This window comes from Corythoichthys intestinalis, chromosome 10 (genome assembly GCF_030265065.1).
Source record: "Corythoichthys intestinalis isolate RoL2023-P3 chromosome 10, ASM3026506v1, whole genome shotgun sequence".
NCBI classification, from domain to species: Eukaryota; Metazoa; Chordata; class Actinopteri; order Syngnathiformes; family Syngnathidae; genus Corythoichthys; species Corythoichthys intestinalis.
The window spans coordinates 54966141-54985363 of NC_080404.1; the positions used below are offsets into that span (position 1 = coordinate 54966141).

A 19223-nucleotide genomic window follows, 5' to 3' on the forward strand; every position below is an offset into this window, starting at 1 on the left:
AAAGATATTTACCGGCAACACTGTATTTGAGAGCGGAATCATTAGACGGTCATAAGATTGGTTCAAAGTTTAATGATAGTTCATTTGGTCTTGTGACAGTCGGTCGTATGATGCCGCTGTCAAAAAGGGTTGTACCGGTTAATATCTTTTGATGTAAATATCCCATGATACAGTGAGGACAGCTGCGGCTTATAGTCCAGTGCGGCTTATCTATGAACAAATGCTGTTTTTGTGCCAAATTTGGTGGGCTGCGGCATATACTCAGGTGCGCATTATATTGCGAAAATTAGGGTAGTTTGGTGTACCCCTGACTGTTGAAGTGAGAGAAAACACCATGGTGAGGCCTTCAGAAAGAAGACTGTAGACGCTTATGAGTCTGGTAAGGGATTTCAAAAGATCTCAAAAGAATATAAAATCAGCCATTCCACTGTCCAGGAAAAAAAAGGGTACATGTGGAGGACATTTAAAACAACTGCTAACATGCCCAGATCTGGCTGTCTCAGTAAGTTCACCCCGAGAGCAGACCGCAAGATGCTAAGTCTCCAAAAAAAAAAATACCCCAAAATGTCATCACGGGACCTACAGCAGCTTCTTGCTGCGTTGATGTGAAAGTGCATGCCTCTACAATCAGAGAGAGACTTCACCTTCATGGGAAGAAACCTTTGCTCTCCAAGAAGAACATGAAGGCCAGACTGAAGTTTGCCAGAGTGAATTTAGACAAATACCAGGACTTCTGGAATAATATTCTTTGGACAAATGAATCTAAAATTGAATTGGTATCAGAACAGAGGACAGGTTTGGTGTAACCCCAATAAATTATTCCAGGAAAAGAACCTCATACCAACTGTAAAACATAGAGGTGGAAGTGTCACGATTTGGGGATGCTTTGCTTGAGCAGGACCTGGCCAGCTCACCATCATACTCCACCATGAATTCGAACGTGTATCAGAGGGTGCTTGCGCAACATGTGAGATCACCTGTGGAAAAAAATTGAAGCTTAAGCGAAACTGGACTCTGAAACATGCCAATAGAGTAGAATAGAATAGCCCTTTATTGTCATTATAGAGCCAAAACATACCAGTAAACTCACCAAGGAACGGCAGAAATGGAGAGTCCTGGAATGGTCGAGTCAAAGCCCAGATCTTACTCCCATTGAGATGCTGTGGGGTGATTGAAATGTGCTGTACATGCAAGAAACCACTCAAACATCTTACAGCTGAAAGTATTCTGCTATTCAGACCCATGTCCAAGACTGGTAGATGGCTACAAAAAGCGCCTCACTGAAGTTTTTTCAGCCAAAGGGGGTAACAATAGCTATGAGGTGGTAGGGTGTCCTAACTTTTTCCTCAGTTAGAATATGCCTTTTTGTTGATATATTAAGTCCGTATTCAATATATGGCGGAAAACACAGACAAGACTGAAATAGCAGTTTCTGCTCTTGCAGTCCTCTTTAAAAGAAACTGCTGTATTTTAAGCCAAAACAACTGTTATGTTTGATAGAACAATATGTCTATATGGTGCCATAGCAGATTCATGGCACATTAAGCTCCCAAACTATTTTTAATTTGCCCGTTTTACCCTGAAAACCCTAGTTTACAGACGTCGCACAACCGTTTTTGTTTCAACCCAGCCATGAAAACAAGCAATCATATTTATTATCAGAATGTCTGTTATTTTTAGCTTAGAATCATTAATTGATGTCTAATATTTCGTTAAAAAAAAAAAACTTTCACTAGCATATTTTAAACTTTTACAAAAATTACGTCACGATGAAAAAAATTGGTGTCTGTAAAAAAGTCACGGATATCTTCCTCATAACTATCGCTTAATTGTATTATTGTTACTATCGGATTTTCTCCGATATGTTAGATGATAAATAATCGATCCAAACAAAGAAAAATTTAAAAACAACATTTAAAAGGGTAACAATGATGGGGCTCGCGTGCTGCTGGATGCGGTAGGGCATGCTCGGGTTGGGGGTCCTAATGCCGGGATTGGCGATGGGGCGGCGTAGGGTTGGTCGCCAACGGGCTTACATTCATAAGAGATTCACATGATTACTGGGTTCTAGATCACAGAACTGATTTGTGTACACTCTACCTCTTTCAATCACTTAGCTTATAGACACCCCCACCCCCGTCCCCCTCTTTCACTGGCCAATAAGCCCCCACATGGTGTAAACCGGAAATACATCTCGCTGACAGTGGCACCAGCATATTAATAAATAGTCTAGATGTTCTATGTATTTCTTGTTTCTTTTCTTTCTTCTCTTGTGTTGCTTTTCTTCTGTCCCCCATAATCCCTTCCTGTTTGCTGCTTTGTCATAATAAATAGGTATTTTGAATGATCACAATGGGAGTATATCAGACTCTCAATGTGAAAACTGTTCAGACAACCCATGCACTTAGACTTCCATTCTCTGTGTCAAACAGCTGCACAGGACAGGTTAAAAAATAAATAAAAATAAAAATAATAAAAATAAAAGGGTAACTATATGAAAAAACATCTCAACTACTCCTTGATGTCTGCGATTTCTGCATCGCGACCCTTATTACCATGTTTCACACATAAAATCCCAGCTTTGGCCATTCACAGCTGTGTCTTGACACTCAGTGATACATGCTACATGGAGTTTTCGGATCAAAACAAGATAAGTACGCGATAATATTTCGTTAAAGTCATGGCGTCTGTAATTCTGCTCTTGCGTGTTCTCACCACCAGATAGTAGAGCTGGGAATCTTTAGGCACCTAACGATTCGATTACGATTCAGAGGCTCCGATTCGATTATAAAACGATTATTGATGCACCCCCCTACTATTTTTTTTTTTTTTCTTAAATGTTTTGTACATTAGTTCCAAAATTGTTCTAAAATACTCCAAGGCTAAACCAAACTACTATTTCAGTATCAAGTTAACATATAGCAGTCAAAAAATATACAAAAATAACAGTAAATAAAAAAACTAGGGTTGTCAAACGATTAAAATTTTTAATCAAGTTAATTACAGCTTAAAAATTAATTGATCGTAATTAATTGCAATTAATCGCAATTCAAACCATCTATAAAATATGCCATATTTTTCTGTAAATTATATATATATATTCTGTAAAATAATTTGTTGGAATGGAAAGACAAGATGGATATATACATTCAACATACGGTACATAAGGACTGTAGTGGGCATTTCACTCTACTATCATTTAAATCTGTCTATGCTGTCCTCACTCCGAAGCGTCTACTTTTTCCAAAGCTAGACAGCTAGTGAACGACGCCTTAATAATCAGACTTCTTCCTATTTCATCTGATTTATTAATAAAATGGCCTCAAACCACTGCCCTCTTTAGACCGTAGTGAAACTACAAAAAAAAGTACACAAGCATTGCATTAGCAACAACGTTAGCTTAACACGCTATACAGGTTCACTAAACAAACAAAAAGCGTATCATACAAAAAATATAAAATTTCGCTTACTAACATTATATGTACATTCTTTACAACAACCATACTTACGGACAAATCTTGTCCAAGGATCATATAAGCACAACATTACAACGTAGGCGTCAGCCCGAGACGTCGTGCAGCCATATTGAACTGGCAAGAAAGCAATAAACCATGTCGCAAAGCGACCACAAGAGTTCACTGTTAGACAGCACAAAAAACCTTGCTGTAAAACTTACCAAAAGGCAGAATACTGTCTGAGCGGGACATGTGCGTTAATTGCGTCAAATATTTTAACGTGATTAATTTAAAAAATTCATTACCGCGCGTTAACGCGATAATTTTGACAGCCCTAAAAAAAAACTCCAGTCCCCATTCTGTATCAGCGGCTTTAAACTACATTCAATTAATTTAATGTTGTGAATCAACCGTTAAAGTTGTCAAAATTGCTCCCGTTATTCCATAATTTCCCTTTGGCCTACTTTCGACATGTGAAAGTTTTAAAACTATTTTAAAGATAGATTCAAGTCAATATTTTACCGATTTAGGAGTATTTTAGATAAAAAGTTAATTAGGTTTGCTTGGAAGGTTCGCTACAACAGCCTTGCAGGGAAGTGTACTGCTTTAAGATGGCGGCGGTTTACTAACGCCCGCATCTAGCTTTTTGTAGATGTAAATGGTGTTATACTTATATAGCGCTTTTCCACGTTCTAAGGCGCTCAAAGCGCTTTACACTATCTCGCCATCCACCTACTGGTGACGCAGCACCAGATGTGCTGCTAACGCTACCGAATCTATAATGCATCTAGTCCTATAAAAATGATATCTACCGTAACATTATGTGGATGTACTTTGTAGCAGCTTTTCGGCAGCAGTCAGGTATGTTGTTGTGTTTTTTTATCTCGTGGCATGAGTTGAGCTCGAGCCGTGAGTTGAGCATTGGCATTACCCGAGGGGCCGGGTAATGAGAAGCATGATGTTTAGCTACTCTCGCTCCGTCTCTCATTCCGAAGACCGCGCGGCGCGCTGAGTGTGTTGTACTTCCGCTTTACTTGGCATATTTCAATAATCGGAATTTGGATGTTTGTGAATCGTTCTCGAATCTTCCACGGCCGTATCGCGAATAATCAGAAATTTTGCACACCTCTACCAGATAGGGTTTTGCAGTTTAAAAAATATTTTTTTAAAAATGCCCTCCTGTTCAAAATTTTTCTTCCCCGAGAAAATTGAGATTTTAAGCTTTCCGATGATGTATCACACGTGCATATCGGACAATTTTGAATTCTGGTCAAATTGGGGGTCTCAGAGCAGAACTTCAAGTCACCTGAGTGTTTTCCGCCATATTCATCATTTGCTGAGTGCATATAAAAACTGGCCAATCACTCATACACGCACCTTAGTTTGGACACCGCTGCTCTAAAGTGGCCTCGACCCCCAAGAAAGACATAACGACAGAAGATAGTGTTTGTCCCAAAGTAGCTTTTAATAAAACATTTTGGACAAGCCAAGCAGAGGGGAAAGACCTTATGTGGACTTCCAGGACTAGTTGTCGCTAGTCCGATCAGAGTGGAAAACAAACAAACAAAAAAAAATTCACGTGTACGTTACCTTGCAAATGTTCAGCCGGGAAGAGAAATGAGGAAAAAAAATTGTAACCTTGGAATGACATTTTTGGGTGATTGGGTTTTTATGTATCGGAGCTATCCCTGTATAACAGAGAAGAAAGTCTTTCATGGAAACTCCGATCCAGAACCAAAGAAACATTCTAGAACAAACCATCTGCTACAACTAATGATGCGGAGATGCTTCAAAACGATGGGTCCTCCTACTCGAGGTTCAGATCGGGCGCCGGTTCGTCAGTTAATCGTGTCGTCCCATCACGTTGAGGAGACCTCGAGCGGTCGTTTGAGTCATCGTACCCTAAAGAGTCCGGAAGCTTCATCTCGAAGTCCCCCAGAGTGTCTGGGAGAAACGTCTGGACTTCCCCAAGAGAGTCCGTGGGCTTCAACTCTGTGTCCCCAAGAGACTCGGAAAGTTTTGTTTCCGAGAGACCTTGGTGGGCATCCTCGTGAGTCTCCGAGGGTTTCCCGGAGTCTTCTGGAGTCGTCTGGAGCCGGGTCTGCGATCTAGTTTGCGATCGGGTTTGTCGGACGGGGCGAGAGGCGGGAGGAGGTCTCTTTTTAGCATTTTTACCTCGGGTCCGAGGACCAGGACTGGATTTAGCCAGTGGAGGAGTTTCCTGGATGAGCGTTTCATCACATGGTCCGGGTTCGCACGATTTGACCTCCGGCTGTGTGGGCGTGATTTCAGGAAGCTCCTGTCGAGGACTTGCGACAAAACTGTTGACTGGAACGCCTTCGAGTGCCCGTTCGGGGCTGCTTTGAATTGACCAAACTGATTCAATTTGAAGATGGAACTCTGGTTCCGGTTCGGGGTTTTGCGCCAATACGGGATCAGGCTCAGGAAATAAAATTGGAGGTTCTAGGTTCTGCCCTAGTCCGAGTTCTAGCTCAAAAGATACATTTGAAGGTTCGGGGTTAAGCGTGAGACCACTATCCAGCTCGGGAGATAGGATTGAAGGTTCTAAGTTCTGCCCTAGTCCGGGTTCTAGCTCAAAAGATACATTTGAAGGTTCGGGGTTCAGCGTGAGACTAGCATCCAACTCAGGACAAAGGATTGAAGGTTGTAGGTTCTGCCCTAGTCTGGGTTCTAGCTCAAATGATACATTCAAAGGTTCGGGGTTCAGCGTGAGACCAGCATCCGGCTCAGGAGATAGATTTGAAGGTTGAGGGGTTTGCAGTAATTCAAGATCTGACTCAGGAGTTAAATTTGAAAGATGGGGTTTCAGAGCTAGACCGGGTTCTGACCCAAGAGATACATTTGAAGGTTGAGGGGTTTGCAGTAGTCCAAGATCTGACTCAGATGAATTTGAAGGCTGGGGGTCCTGCACTAGGCCATGATCTTGCCTGGGGGATGCATTTGAAGGTTGTGGATTCTGTGCTAGACCAGGATCTGGTTCAGGAGACACATTTGATGGTTGGGGTTTCTGCGCCAAACCAGGTTCTGGCTTAGGGGATCCATTTGAAGATTCAGGGCTCTGCGCTAGAACAGGATCTGGCTTAGGAGGAACATCTGAAAGTTGGGATTTCTGCGCTAGACCTAGAGCAGGATCTGGCTTGGAAAGTACATTTGAAGTTTGAGATTTCTGCGCTAGACCAGGTTCTGGCTCAGGGGATCCATTCGAAGATTGAGGGTTTTGTGCTAGAACTGGATCTGGCTTAGGAGGTACATCTGAAGGTTGGGATTTCTGCGCTAGACCAGATTCTGGCTCAGGAGATGCATTTGAAGGTTGGGGTTTCTGCACTAAGGTAGGTTCTAGTGCAGGAGATGAATTTAAAGGGTGTGTAACTGGTCGAGTTACAGTTGGACTTCTTAGGGTGACACTTAAATCTGTTGTTATTGGCTTTGCCAAGGACATGGGTCCTGGCTTATTTTTAGAACTGTAGAAGATACCAAACAAGTCCTGGGCTTTGGCCGCAGCCAGGTTAGTTTTCGGCTTGTCAGACTTAAGACCTCCATCCACCATACTGAAGACAGGCGGAGGTTTAACAAACACCGCATGGGTTTGCTCACTCTCGGGAACCCCTGGAGCTGCCACGTCTGGCTCCATGTCCTCCGGTTCCTCTGACCGGTCGGGTTGCGATACTTCAGGAGCCGGATTAACCATGATCTTGGGCGGCGGCATAGCTGGACTGAACTCCACTGGCGGAGTCGCCGACACAGGGGGAGGTGAACTTACGCCTGATGGGGCGGAACGGAACGGTAGAGATGATTTGACAGTGTTTGTGTTAGCCTTTGGCGCAGGTGGGGCCGGTTTAACAAATTCTTGGATAGGACTAGACAGCGCTGGAGCTGCTGTAAAGGTAGGACTGGAAAGGGCTGGACTTGGTGTAAGGGAAGGACTGGACAGGGCTGGACTTGGTGTAAGGGTAGGACTGGACAGGGTTGTAAGGGTAGGACTGGACAGGGCTGTAAGGGTAGGACTTGACAGGGCTGGACGTGGTGTAAGGGTAGGACTGGACAGGGCTGGACTTGATGTAAGGGTAGCACTAGACAGATCTGGACTTGATGTAAGTGTAGGACTAGACAGGGCTGGACTTGATGTAAGGTTAGGATTAGACAGAGCTGAACCTGTTCTAAGGGTGGGACTAGACAGATCTGGACCTGGTCTAAGAGAAGGACCAGACGCATGTCGAGCATTCTGACCCCCAATTTGGGCAGAATTGTCCAGTGGTTTAGAAGATATTGTCTGAGGAACATCTTGCTTTGCTTCCGGCACCTTCTTGACAGGACCGAAAATGGGTAGGTTGTCAGGTGGCGGCATTAGCGTAGCTGAGTCCTGAAGCGGACCAGAGTTCAGGTGTCCGGTTTTCCTGACCACCTGAGGTTGCTTCGCTACAGCAGCAGGGACCGCAAAGTTGGTCTGCGGCTTGGCTTGTTTGCAGCCAGCTGCTAGCTTCAGCGCAATCTCTTTAGCGAACGCCATGGACTTGGCGAACGAGTCCTCATAGGTTTCTTCGGTGACTGTTTCTTCGTCCTTGATGAACTCGGCTGCGGCTTTCTGAGCTTCTTTAGCTAGCTTAGTTTCCCGTTTCTTCCAGGTGAACTTCCCAAAAGTCGGTGTTTGCTTGGCGGCGTCTGGGCTCTGTTTGAGGAGCTTGGCTCGCATGGCGGGACTAGGACCGCAGATGATTTTTGGTGGGTCGTAGGGCTTGGCCACACCCTGCAGTTGCCTCACTCCCCCCAGCCTGTCCTTGTCCTGCGAGTCTTCCCGTTCGCGCTCGTATTTGTCCGATTTGTGTCGGGAACGGCGCTCGTGATGCTCCTGGTCCTGTTGGCGGGGGTGGGTAAGAATAGCCAACAAAGTTATTCAAGTAAATGTAACGGCGTAAACGTAAGTGCCTACCTCTGCCTGTCGGTGATGTCGATAATTCCGTCCTTCTTGACCGTGTTTGTATCGCTCGTCTTCGTCTCTCCTGGGATTGTGACGCTCTTCTTCTTCTGCGAACCAGTGGTACTTGTCGCTCTTCTTCTTTGGTTTTGACCTGTCCTCAACATCCCTGGCGTGAAAAGGTTGGGTTTTAGTCTTCGGCTCCTCCTCTTTCTTCAAGGTTTTCAATGGTCGGTCTTCCTCCTTGACGGATTTGGACGAAGTGTCCTCCAACTCCTTTTCTTCTTTTCTCTCCTTTTTGGTTTTGCTTTTCTCAGACTTGTCTTCCTCGTGTTTACGTTTTTTCCCGGACGAGGTGGAGGACAGCCCGGCTTGGCGGTCCAGGTTTCTCCTCTGCTCGTAAAGCGGATCCTTGTACATTTTTTTCTGATGGAGAGAGAAAGAGAAATGCTTAAAATTATTACAAACTCTCACTAAAATGACAAGAGGCGTGCGAAATTTCCGATTCTTAGATTATTCGCGATTCGGCCGTGGAAGATTCGAGAACGATTCACAAACATCCAAATTCCGATTATTGAATTATACCAGGTAAAGCGGAAGTAAAACACAGTCTTTGGGACGCAATGAGGAACGGACCGAGAGTAAATATCATGTTCAACTCATGCCGCTAGATAAAAAAACAATCGTACCTGAATGCGGCCGATAGATGCTACAAACAACGCCCAGTTGCTAGTTGTTACAAACATACGGCTACAGTAGATATATATATTAGAGCTGAAACGAGTACTTGAGCAACTCGAGTAACTCGAGTTTAAAGTAATTTTAGAGTAATTTTATTCACCTCGAGTAATCGTTTATTTTGACAGCTCTAAGCATCACGTTTTGCTCGGACTACTTTTAATGCGGGACAATGCGCTGTCACGTGCGGAGAGGAAGAAGGTAAAAAAACCAAAAAACACTGCAGCCGACAGCCGCCACAAACGACGCCGACGTTGCTAAATACTAGCCCGCACGATGCTACGTTGGTACAGGTAGCGTCTGATGCATCTCATAGAGATCACATGTATGTTGAACTAGATGCGAAATGACAGACTCGGCCGCGTCTGGGCAGCGTTAGTAAACAGCCGCCATCTTAAAGCATTACAGCGCTAAGCGCTGATAAATAAGATTAACGTTACTGTCGCTACTAGCTCACGTAACGTTAGCCCTGCGGAGGGCTAGGTTTCAATTAATTATGACCACTGTCGATGCGTGGCTAACGTGTCTTACATACAGGCTTTAATATAACATAGCATTGTGGAGTGATGAGGGTGTAAAATAAAAACATAATCATGCTAACTATCAATTTTAGCTCAGTAGTCATTGCTGGATAAAACACCAAGTAGCACTGGTCCCTAATGTGCTCCAATACAGCCTGTATCATACATTTATTTTGAACACTGCAAAAACTCAAAATCCTATCAGGACTTACAGTTTAGACTAACTTAAAACTTAACTAGAACTTAAAAATGGCTTGACACAAAGAGAAATTCAATTGAAACACGTGGGAAAAAATCCAAACTTTTAAGTGATGTGTGTTATCAAGCGTAACGGCATTTTTAGGTAAGATATATATATATATATATATATATATATACACAGTGCCTTGCAAAAGTATTCGGCCACCTTGAATCTTGCAACCTTTCGCCACATTTCAGGCTTCAAACAAAGATATGAAATTAAATTTTTTTGTCAAGAATCAACAACAAGTGGGACACAATCGTGAAGTGGAAACACATTTATTGGATAATTTAAACTTTTTTAACAAATAAAAAACTGAAAAGTGGGGCGTGCAATATTATTCGGCCCCTTTACTTTCACTGCAGAAAACTCACTCCAGAAGTTCAGTGAGGATCTCTGAATGATCCAATGTTGTCCTAAATGACCGATGATGATAAATAGAATCCACCTGTGTGTAATCAAGTCTCCGTATAAACGCACCTGCTCTGTGATAGTCTCAGGGTTCTGTTTAAAGTGCAGAGAGCATTATGAAAACCAAGGAACACACCAGGCAGGTCCGAGATACTGTTGTGGAGAAGTTTAAAGCCGGATTTGGATACAAAAAGATTTCCCAAGCTTTAAACATCTCAAGGAGCACTGTGCAAGCCATCATATTGAAATGGAAGGAGCATCAGACCACTGCAAATCTACCAAGACCCGGCCGTCCTTCCAAACTTTCTTCTCAAACAAGGAGAAAACTGATCAGAGATGCAGCCAAGAGGCCCATGATCACTCTGGATGAACTGCAGAGATCTACAGCTGAGGTGGGGGAGTCTGTCCATAGGACAACAATCAGTCGTACACTGCACAAATCTGGCCTTTATGTAAGAGTGGCAAGAAGAAAGCCATTTCTCAAAGATATCCATAAAAAGTCTCGTTTAAAGTTTGCCACAAGCCACCTGGGAGACACACCAAACATGTGGAAGAAGGTACTGTCAAACATGGTGGTGGCAGCATCATGGTTTGGGCCTGCTTTTCTTCAGCAGGGACAGGGAAGATGGTTAAAATTGACGGGAAGATGGATGCAGCCAAATACAGGAACATTCTGGAAGAAAACCTGTTGGTATCTGCACAAGACCTGAGACTGGGACGGAGATTTATCTTCCAACAGGACAATGATCCAAAACATAAAGCCAAATCTACAATGGAATGGTTCAAAAATAAACGTATCCAGGTGTTAGAATGGCCAAGTCAAAGTCCGGACCTGAATCCAATCGAGAATCTGTGGAAAGAGCTGAAGACTGCTGTTCACAAACACTCTCCATCCAACCTCACTGAGCTCGAGCTGTTTTGCAAGGAAGAATGGGCAAGAATGTCAGTCTCTCGATGTGCAAAACTGATAGAAACATACCCCAAGCGACTTGCGGCTGTAATTGGAGCAAAAGGTGGCGCTACAAAGTATTAACGCAAGGGGGCCGAATAATATTGCACACCCCACTTTTCAGTTTTTGATTTGTTAAAAAAGTTTAAATTATCCAATAAATTTTGTTCCACTTCACGATTGTGTCCCACTTGTTGTTGATTCTTGACAAAAAAATTAAAATTTTATATCTTTATGTTTGAAGCCTGAAATGTGGCGAAAGGTTGCAAGGTTCAAGGGGGCCGAATACTTTTGCAAGGCACTGTACAGGACTGTCTCAGATAATTAGAATATTGTGATAAAGTTCTTTACTTTCTGTAATGCAATTAAAAAACAAAAATGTCATACATTCTGGATTCATTACACATCAACTGAACTATTTCAAGCCTTTTATTATTTGAATATTGCTGAATTTGGCTTACAGCTTAAGAAAACTCAAAAATCCTATCTCAAAATATTAGAATATCATGAAAAAGTATACAAGTAGGCTATTCAACTAATCACCTGAATCATCTACTGTAATTAACTCGAAACACCTGCGAGGGTTTCCTGAGCCTTAAAAACACTCAGCTTGGTTCAGTAAACTAAATCACAAGTATGGGGAAGACTGCTGATCTGACTGCTGTCCAGAGGACCATCATTGATACCCTCCATCAGGAGGGTAAGACACAAAAAGAAATTTCTCAAAGAGCAGGCTGTTCACAGAGTGCAGTTTCAAAGCATATCCACAAAAAGTCTGTTGGAAGGGAAAAATGTGGCCGGAAACGCTGCACAACCAAGAGAGATGACCGCAGCCTTAACAAAATTGTGAAGAAGAGCCGCTTCCAGAATTTGGGGGAGCTTCAAAGACAGTGGGCTGAAGCTGGAGTCCAGGTATCAAAAGCCACAGTTCACAGACGTGTCCGGGAAATGGGCTACAATAGCCGTATTCCCATGGTCAAGCCACTTCTGAACTCAAGACAACGGAAGAAGCGTCTGACTTGGGCTATGGAGAAGAAGCACTGGACAGTTGCAGAGTGGTCCAAAGTCCTCTTTTCAGACGAAAGCAAGTTTTGCATTTCATTTGGAAGTCAAGGCGCCAGAGTCTGGAGAAAGGCTGGAGAGGAGCAAAATCCAAGTTGCTTGAAATCCAGTGTGAAGTTCCCACAGTCAGCAATGGTTTGGGGAGCCATGTCAGCTGCTGGTGTTGGTCCACTGTGTTTCATCAAGTCCAGAGTAAATGCAACTGTGTACCAAGAGATTTTAGAGCACTACATGCTTCCATCTGCTGAAAAGCTCTATGGAGATGAGGATTTCATTTTCCAGCATGATCTGGCACCTGCCCACAGTGCCAAAACCACCAGTAACTGGTGCACTGACCATGGCATCACTGTCCTTGATTGGCCTGCTAATTCCCCTGACCTGAACCCCATCGAGAATTTGTGGGGTATAGTTAAGAAGAAGATGAAAGACACCAGACCTACAAATGCAAATGAGCTGAAGGCCGCTATCGAAGCATCCTGGGCATCAATAACACCTCAGCAATGCCACAGGCTGATTGCCTCCATGCCACGCCGGATTGATGCAGTAATCCGTGCAAAAGGATTCCCAACCAAGTACTGAGTGCATCAATGGACATTTTCAAATGTTTGATTTAGTTTTGCTGTTATAAAATTATTTTTTTACTTGGTCTGAGGAAGTATTCTAATTTTTTGATATAGGATTTTTGAGGTTTCTTAAGCTGTAAGCCAAAATCAGCAATATTCAAATAATAAAAGGCTTGAAATAGTTCAGTTGATGTGTAATGAATCCAGAATGTATGACATTTTTGTTTTTTTAATTGCATTACAGAGAGTAAAGAACTTTATCACAATATTCTAATTATCTGAGACAGTCCTGTGTATATATATATATATATATATATATTTTTTTTTATAAGATCTAAAAGTTTTTTGAGTGAAAGCAGTGAATTTGTCTTTTTTTTTAAATTCTAGTTACATCTGAGATGCAATTGTTGGCTGTTTTCAACAATATACATCGAAAATAAAGACATTGATTGACTGAAAATGGTTCAAGATTAGATGAAATGTCTTGTTTTCTCATGTATATTTATAATTGCTCTTCACCTAAAAATATATTTGTTTTATCCGATTACTCGATTAATCGATAGAATTTTCAGTCGATTACTCGATTACTAAAATATTCGATAGCTGCAGCCCTAATATATATGCAGAACTAGATGCAAAATGACTGACGACAGCGGTGTTAGAACATGTATTATTGAACAAAGATGCGAATTGACAGACTTGCCGCCATCTTAAACCAATAGACTTCTCTAGAAGCGAACCTAATTAACTTTTTATCTAAAATACTCCTAACTCGGCAAAATCTTGTCTTGAATCTATCTTTAAATGATGAAACAGTTTTAAAACTTTGACATGTCAAAAGTAGACAGAAGGAAAATTATGGAATAACGGGAGCAATTTTAACAACTGTAACGGTTGATTCACAACATTAAATTAACCCTTTAACACCTAAGCCAAATACAATTAAAAAACAATTTAAATTAAAAAAAAAATATATATATATATAAGGGTATGACAACACCTGGGGAAATGCTAATATTCCATCATTTATCCATCAACGCATGCATTTTGAATTCATATCATGCCACTTCGTGTAATTACACACATCGCAACACCAAGAAAATGATAGAAATTAGGTCGATTGTCAAGCTAAAAGGACCCGCCGCCGAGATGCCGGAAATTTAGCATATTGTGTGCGTGACTTCACTTTCGGGAAACAGTGCTTGGTACCGAATGGCGGCGATGATGGCGGACAATTTTGTTTCTAGTTGCAGCGACGAATCCGACGAAACGAACATTCTTCTAATGGTGACGAGGAGAGTTATGAACCTTTCTTTGGTGTTTTGGGTAATCAATTTGAGCCCAAACGAAAGCCAATGCCGCCTAATGAAAGGATCATTGAGGGGAGCAATCACACTGATGAAACACCGGCGGCAACAGAATCACCGAATGGTTTGTTTTGCATTTCTTTTTGTGAAGCTGATACACCGTGACCGCAAAATAAAGTAATGCATAGAATAATTATCATTTAATATGCAATCATCGGTTTCGCTCTGCCATCCGACACAAATATGAATGGGATTAGAGCAGGGGTCCCCAACCTTTTTTGCACCACGGACCGGTGTGATTTGGGTCTTTTTTTCACGGACCGGTGTCCTGTCAAATTTTGCACCCTTATAAAATTTTGCTCCCAAAGCTTTTGTGGCGGTGAAAAAAGCCCTCTTATATATTCAGTTGGACTCTCAATGTTATCCAATGGTGCTAAAAAACTATTTACATCACAAACATACATGTGCAACACGGAAATGCTGTAAATTAACGCTTAACGACACGGCAAAGTCGTTAAGTGAGAGGGCTACGTGCAGTTGTTGTGGGCGCCAAACATGGCAAACGTAAGTTAATATTACTTTCTTTAAAAAAGTTTGTAGTGTGTACTTAGGAATCGCTGCATTCGCGGTCCTTTTTAACGTTACGCGCATGCCAACTTTGTCAGAACACCGGCAATGTGCGGCAGAAAAATACAGCAAATATAAAATAGCATTTGTTTTTAGCCCCGTCGTGTTTAGTGTAGGGAAAAAATACAACTCACCCGCTGAATCAGTGCTGAGTTTGTTTCGTTGAGACGAGATGGTCCCGAGATGGGAGAGTGAGAGAAGCTAGCATCACAAATACACGATGTTGGAAATTGTAGCAGTTTTCAGCGCGCTCCAAGCGATGTCGGGATATTCCGAAATGACTTTAATCCAGAACTTCGGTAGAGTTGTTGTCTCAAATGTACGTTTAAGTCGCCGTGATTTGCGATCTCTACAAGCTGATATTCCTGTTCCACAGACATGCTCGAATCACTCGATTTATTCACATACGGGTCACGAATTCACTCCTTCGCAGTTCGTGGGTCTTTAGTGATTGGGAAGTAGCATAAATTTTGTTTTCTTTGAGGGTGTAGGCACATCTTCTTGCTCGTCAGGTTCCCGTTTCCCTGTAAAATTGCAAAATTAGCCCTCTTAGCACTGACGAACTTTACTAATTGTCTGCGTAGTCCAGCTCTTTTTCTCGCGTTCGGGAACTCATGGGTACTACATTGCGACAAATGGCTATTTGTAAACCACATAGCATGACAGGTTTGAACCATTTTAGCAATTTTTTGATAAAACACGAACGCAACTCTCTCGTCGACAAACAACGATGGCACCTGCCTCGACCTTTCGTTTCCTTGTTATGACGTCTCCGCCCCATTCGGCTGTTTCCGGAACACTTTCGGAAATGTTTGTCATTTTCGATCTATTTTCGATAATTGCTCATTAATATGATTGATTTTTTTGTTAACTTTATCAATATTTGTTATCTTGGCACATAACGGTTCTATTGATGTCTCACACCCCCTTTGCGTTTTCATACCCTTTAAAAAAAGGCATGTCCGATATTTTTTTGCCGATTCCGATACTTTGAAAATGACATGATCGGACCCGATCGATCCAGCTTTCAATCAGTACAAGAGGTTAAGACTAAGGTGACCGCGCGGGGTTTGGCCATTTGGCCAGGTTGTCGGGAGTTTCGCCAGCCCGGGTCGTTGGAGCGTTTTTTTTGCCACGGGCACCATTTAACGGGGGAGGACGGGAGGCATCCTACCTTGTAGCTCTCGTTGTGAGCGTGGGTGGTGACATGCTGTTCCGCGCAGATGGCGTCTCCGAAGAACTTTTCGCACAGCTGACAGAAAAATCCTCGCACGGGAAGTAGGAACTCGGAACCTACGTTTCAAGTCCGAGGGAGGACAATTAGGCAACGGTGTGACAATAAAAAGCTGAGAATTGTAAGAAACAATAAAGAAGTTTAAATCTCCTTTTAGTCACGAAAAAACTGGAAGCACAAAACGAGGCGTTCAAGTACCTTTGGCCGGTTTTGTTTGCTTCTCCTCCATCTTCACCGTTTTGGTCGACGAGGCCCACGGACGATCGTAAGGGTCCAGAGTCTGGGTGGGATTGAGAGACAACATTGGCTTTGCGACACACGCGCCGATCGGAACGCTAGTAAAGACGGAAAAATGAAATTCTGACTAGGAGCTAATGGAACTCGCAAGAAAGTCAGTCTTAGTCTTAGTCTTTATGGCATTTCCTGTTGATTAGGAGTCACTTCCTATTCATTTGGGGACATTCCAGCGTCTCTTCCTTTCCGGTAACCCAAAAATAAACAGGAAGTGACCTGTAAATGACCCATAATGTACAGAAAGTTAGCCAAAATCAATACGTAGTGACTCATAAATACCCAGAAATCAACAGGGAGTGACCGACGAACGAGAAGTGACCCAAAATGCCCCAGAATCAAAAGGAAATGACCCAAAAGCATACAGGAAGTGAGCTGAAAAATATAGGAAGTGACCGATGAACAGAAAGTGACCCGGAAATGCATCAGAACCAACAGGAAATTATACAAAATGTACAGGAAGTGAACCGAAATTAAGAGGAAGTTACCGGGAAAATCCTCTAAAATCAATAGGAAGTGACCGATGAACGGGAAGTGAGCCGGAAAATGCCCCCAAATCAATAGGAAGTCACCTAATATGAATAGAAATTGAACCCGAAATGGCCCAAAATCAACACAAAGTGACCCCAAAATCAACAGGACGTGACCCCAGAATCCCCTCTTATCAACAGGAAGTGACCCAATATGAACAGACAGTGACCCTGAAATGCCCCCAAAATCAACAGGAAATAACCCAAAATGTACAGGAAGGTAGCCAAATTCAATACGTAGTGACTCAAACACCCAGAAATCAACAAAAAGCGACCCGAAATCGACATGACGTGACATGTCAATGCCCCAAAATCAACAAAAAGTGACCCAAATCAATCAGGAAGTTACCCGGAAATGCCCTCAAATCAACGGGAAGTGACCAATGAGTGGGAAGTAAACCGGAAATGCCACCGAGTCGACAGGAAATGACCCAAAATGTATAGGAAGTTAGCCAAAATCAATAAGTAGTGACTCAGAAATCAACAGGATGTGACCGACGAACAGGAAGTGACCCAGAAATGCCCCAGAATCAGCAGGAAATGACCCAAAATTTACAAGAAGTGAGTCGAAATCAACATGAAAAGACTTGGAAATGCCCCCAAAACCAGCAGGAAGTGACCAATGAACAGGAAGTGACCTGTAACGCCCCAAAAGGAAAAGGAAGTGACCGAAAATAAATCATCAAAATATCTTCCACCCTGGCACATCCATTCTCATTCATGCCTCCGGGGAGAGTCCGAACAGGGTCAAACAGTCCCGGCACCCTTGATTTTTTTTTTTTTTCTGTCCTGTTCAGCTGTTTGACACGGAGAATGGAAGTCTAAAGCGTCCGGTTGGTCTGAAGAGTTTTAATATTTCACATTGAGAGTATGACATACTCCCATTGTGATCATTCAACATACCTCATTTATTATGACAAAGCAGCGAACAGGAAGGGGTTATGGGGGAACAGAAGAAAAGAATCACAATAGAAGAAAGAAACACAACAACAAGAAATACATTGACCGTCTGCACTAACTATTAAGATGTTGGTGCTATCGTCAGCTAGATGTATTTCCAGTTGATATGTGGGGGCCTGTTGACCAGGAAAAGAAGGGGACGGGGGTGGGGGAGTCTATGAGCTAAGTGATTGAAATGGGGAAAGTGTACACAAATCAGCTCTGTAATCTAGAACCCAGTAATCGTGTCAATCCCTTGTGAGTGTAAACCCGTTGGCGACCAACCCTACACCGCCCCATCGCCAATCCCGACACCGGGATGCCCCCACCCGAGCGCGCTCAATCACATCCAGCCGCACGCGAGCCCCACCAAGCACGCGAGAGACACACGGCTGCCAACCCAGGGCCACAGCCCCCACCCAGCCAGCCCAGGGAGAGAGGACGGGGAGGGGGGGCAGCGCAGTCAGGGCTCGATCTCGCATTGCCCCGCCTGGGTGCCTGCCTGGGTATCCGCCCTGCGCTCCGGCGCGGGTTGCTGGCTGGATGCCAGTGTTTTGGCTGGATGTTGCCTGCGCCAGCGTGGGGCCCTACGCTGCCCTGGGCTTGGTGGGTCGTTGGGGGTCCCGTAATGTGGAGTGCCAGTGGGGGGGGGGGGGCAGCGCAGCCTATCCCTCCTCCCGAAGCCCAGCAAAGGAGTCATCACCCCCCCAGGATCCAGGGTGATCCCCCGGGCCGCCCGCGCACCCAACAACTGGCCTTCAGGGATGGCAAGAGGGGATGCACCACCAACCCCACATAGGGTGGTAGGTGGGTCCCCCACTTTTTTCTTTATTGCGTGGCCTCCCTTGGCATGGCCTCCCCTCTGCCTGGACTGCCAGTCGCAGGAGTGGGGGGTGGGGGTGTCTCGATCTCGCGTTACCCCGCCTGGGTACCTACCTGGGTGTCCGGCATCCGCCCTGCGCTCCGGCACGGGTTGCTGGCTGGATGCCGGTGTTTCGGCTGGATGTTGCCTGCTCCGGCATGGGGCCCTACGCTGCCCTGGGCTTGGTGGGCCGTTGGGGGTCCCGTGATGTGGAGTGCCAGTTGGAGGGCGGCGGGTGTGACTCATGGGCCGGGTGACCGAACGGGGTGGGGGCAGGTGTGACTCGTGGGCCGGGTGAGCAGATGGGGTGGGGGCGGCCGTGGGGGTTGGTGGCACCTCCCCTCTTCCCATCCCTGAAGGCAGGTTGATGGGGGCGCGGGTGGCACCTTTGGCTCGTCCCCCTTCCCCTCCCCGCCCCCCGGATTGGCTGGGGGGGCGTGGCCCTGGAGTGGTGCCTGTGCAGCATTTCCACTTGTCTGCGTGGCTGTCGCATGTTTGATGGGATTCACGCGTGGCTGGATGGGATTGGGCGCTCGGGTGGAGGACCTCTGTGCCGGGAT

The 19223-nt window shown here is 44.2% G+C and overlaps 1 protein-coding gene across 1 annotated transcript in view; it reads right to left on the minus strand.

The window, feature by feature from the left end:
- Nucleotides 1-4562: 4562 nt before the first annotated feature.
- znf318 (zinc finger protein 318) overlaps nt 4563-19223 on the minus strand; it is a 44785-nt gene continuing 30124 nt past the window's right edge. Inside the window, exons 10-13 of the mRNA XM_057847619.1 lie at nt 16240-16321; nt 15982-16100; nt 8404-8814; nt 4563-8328 (exon numbers count right to left, since the gene is read on the minus strand). Coding sequence (XP_057703602.1) covers nt 5263-8328; nt 8404-8814; nt 15982-16100; nt 16240-16321 — 3678 coding nt within the window. The 3' untranslated portion in view covers nt 4563-5262. The remainder of the gene's footprint in view (nt 8329-8403; nt 8815-15981; nt 16101-16239; nt 16322-19223) is intronic.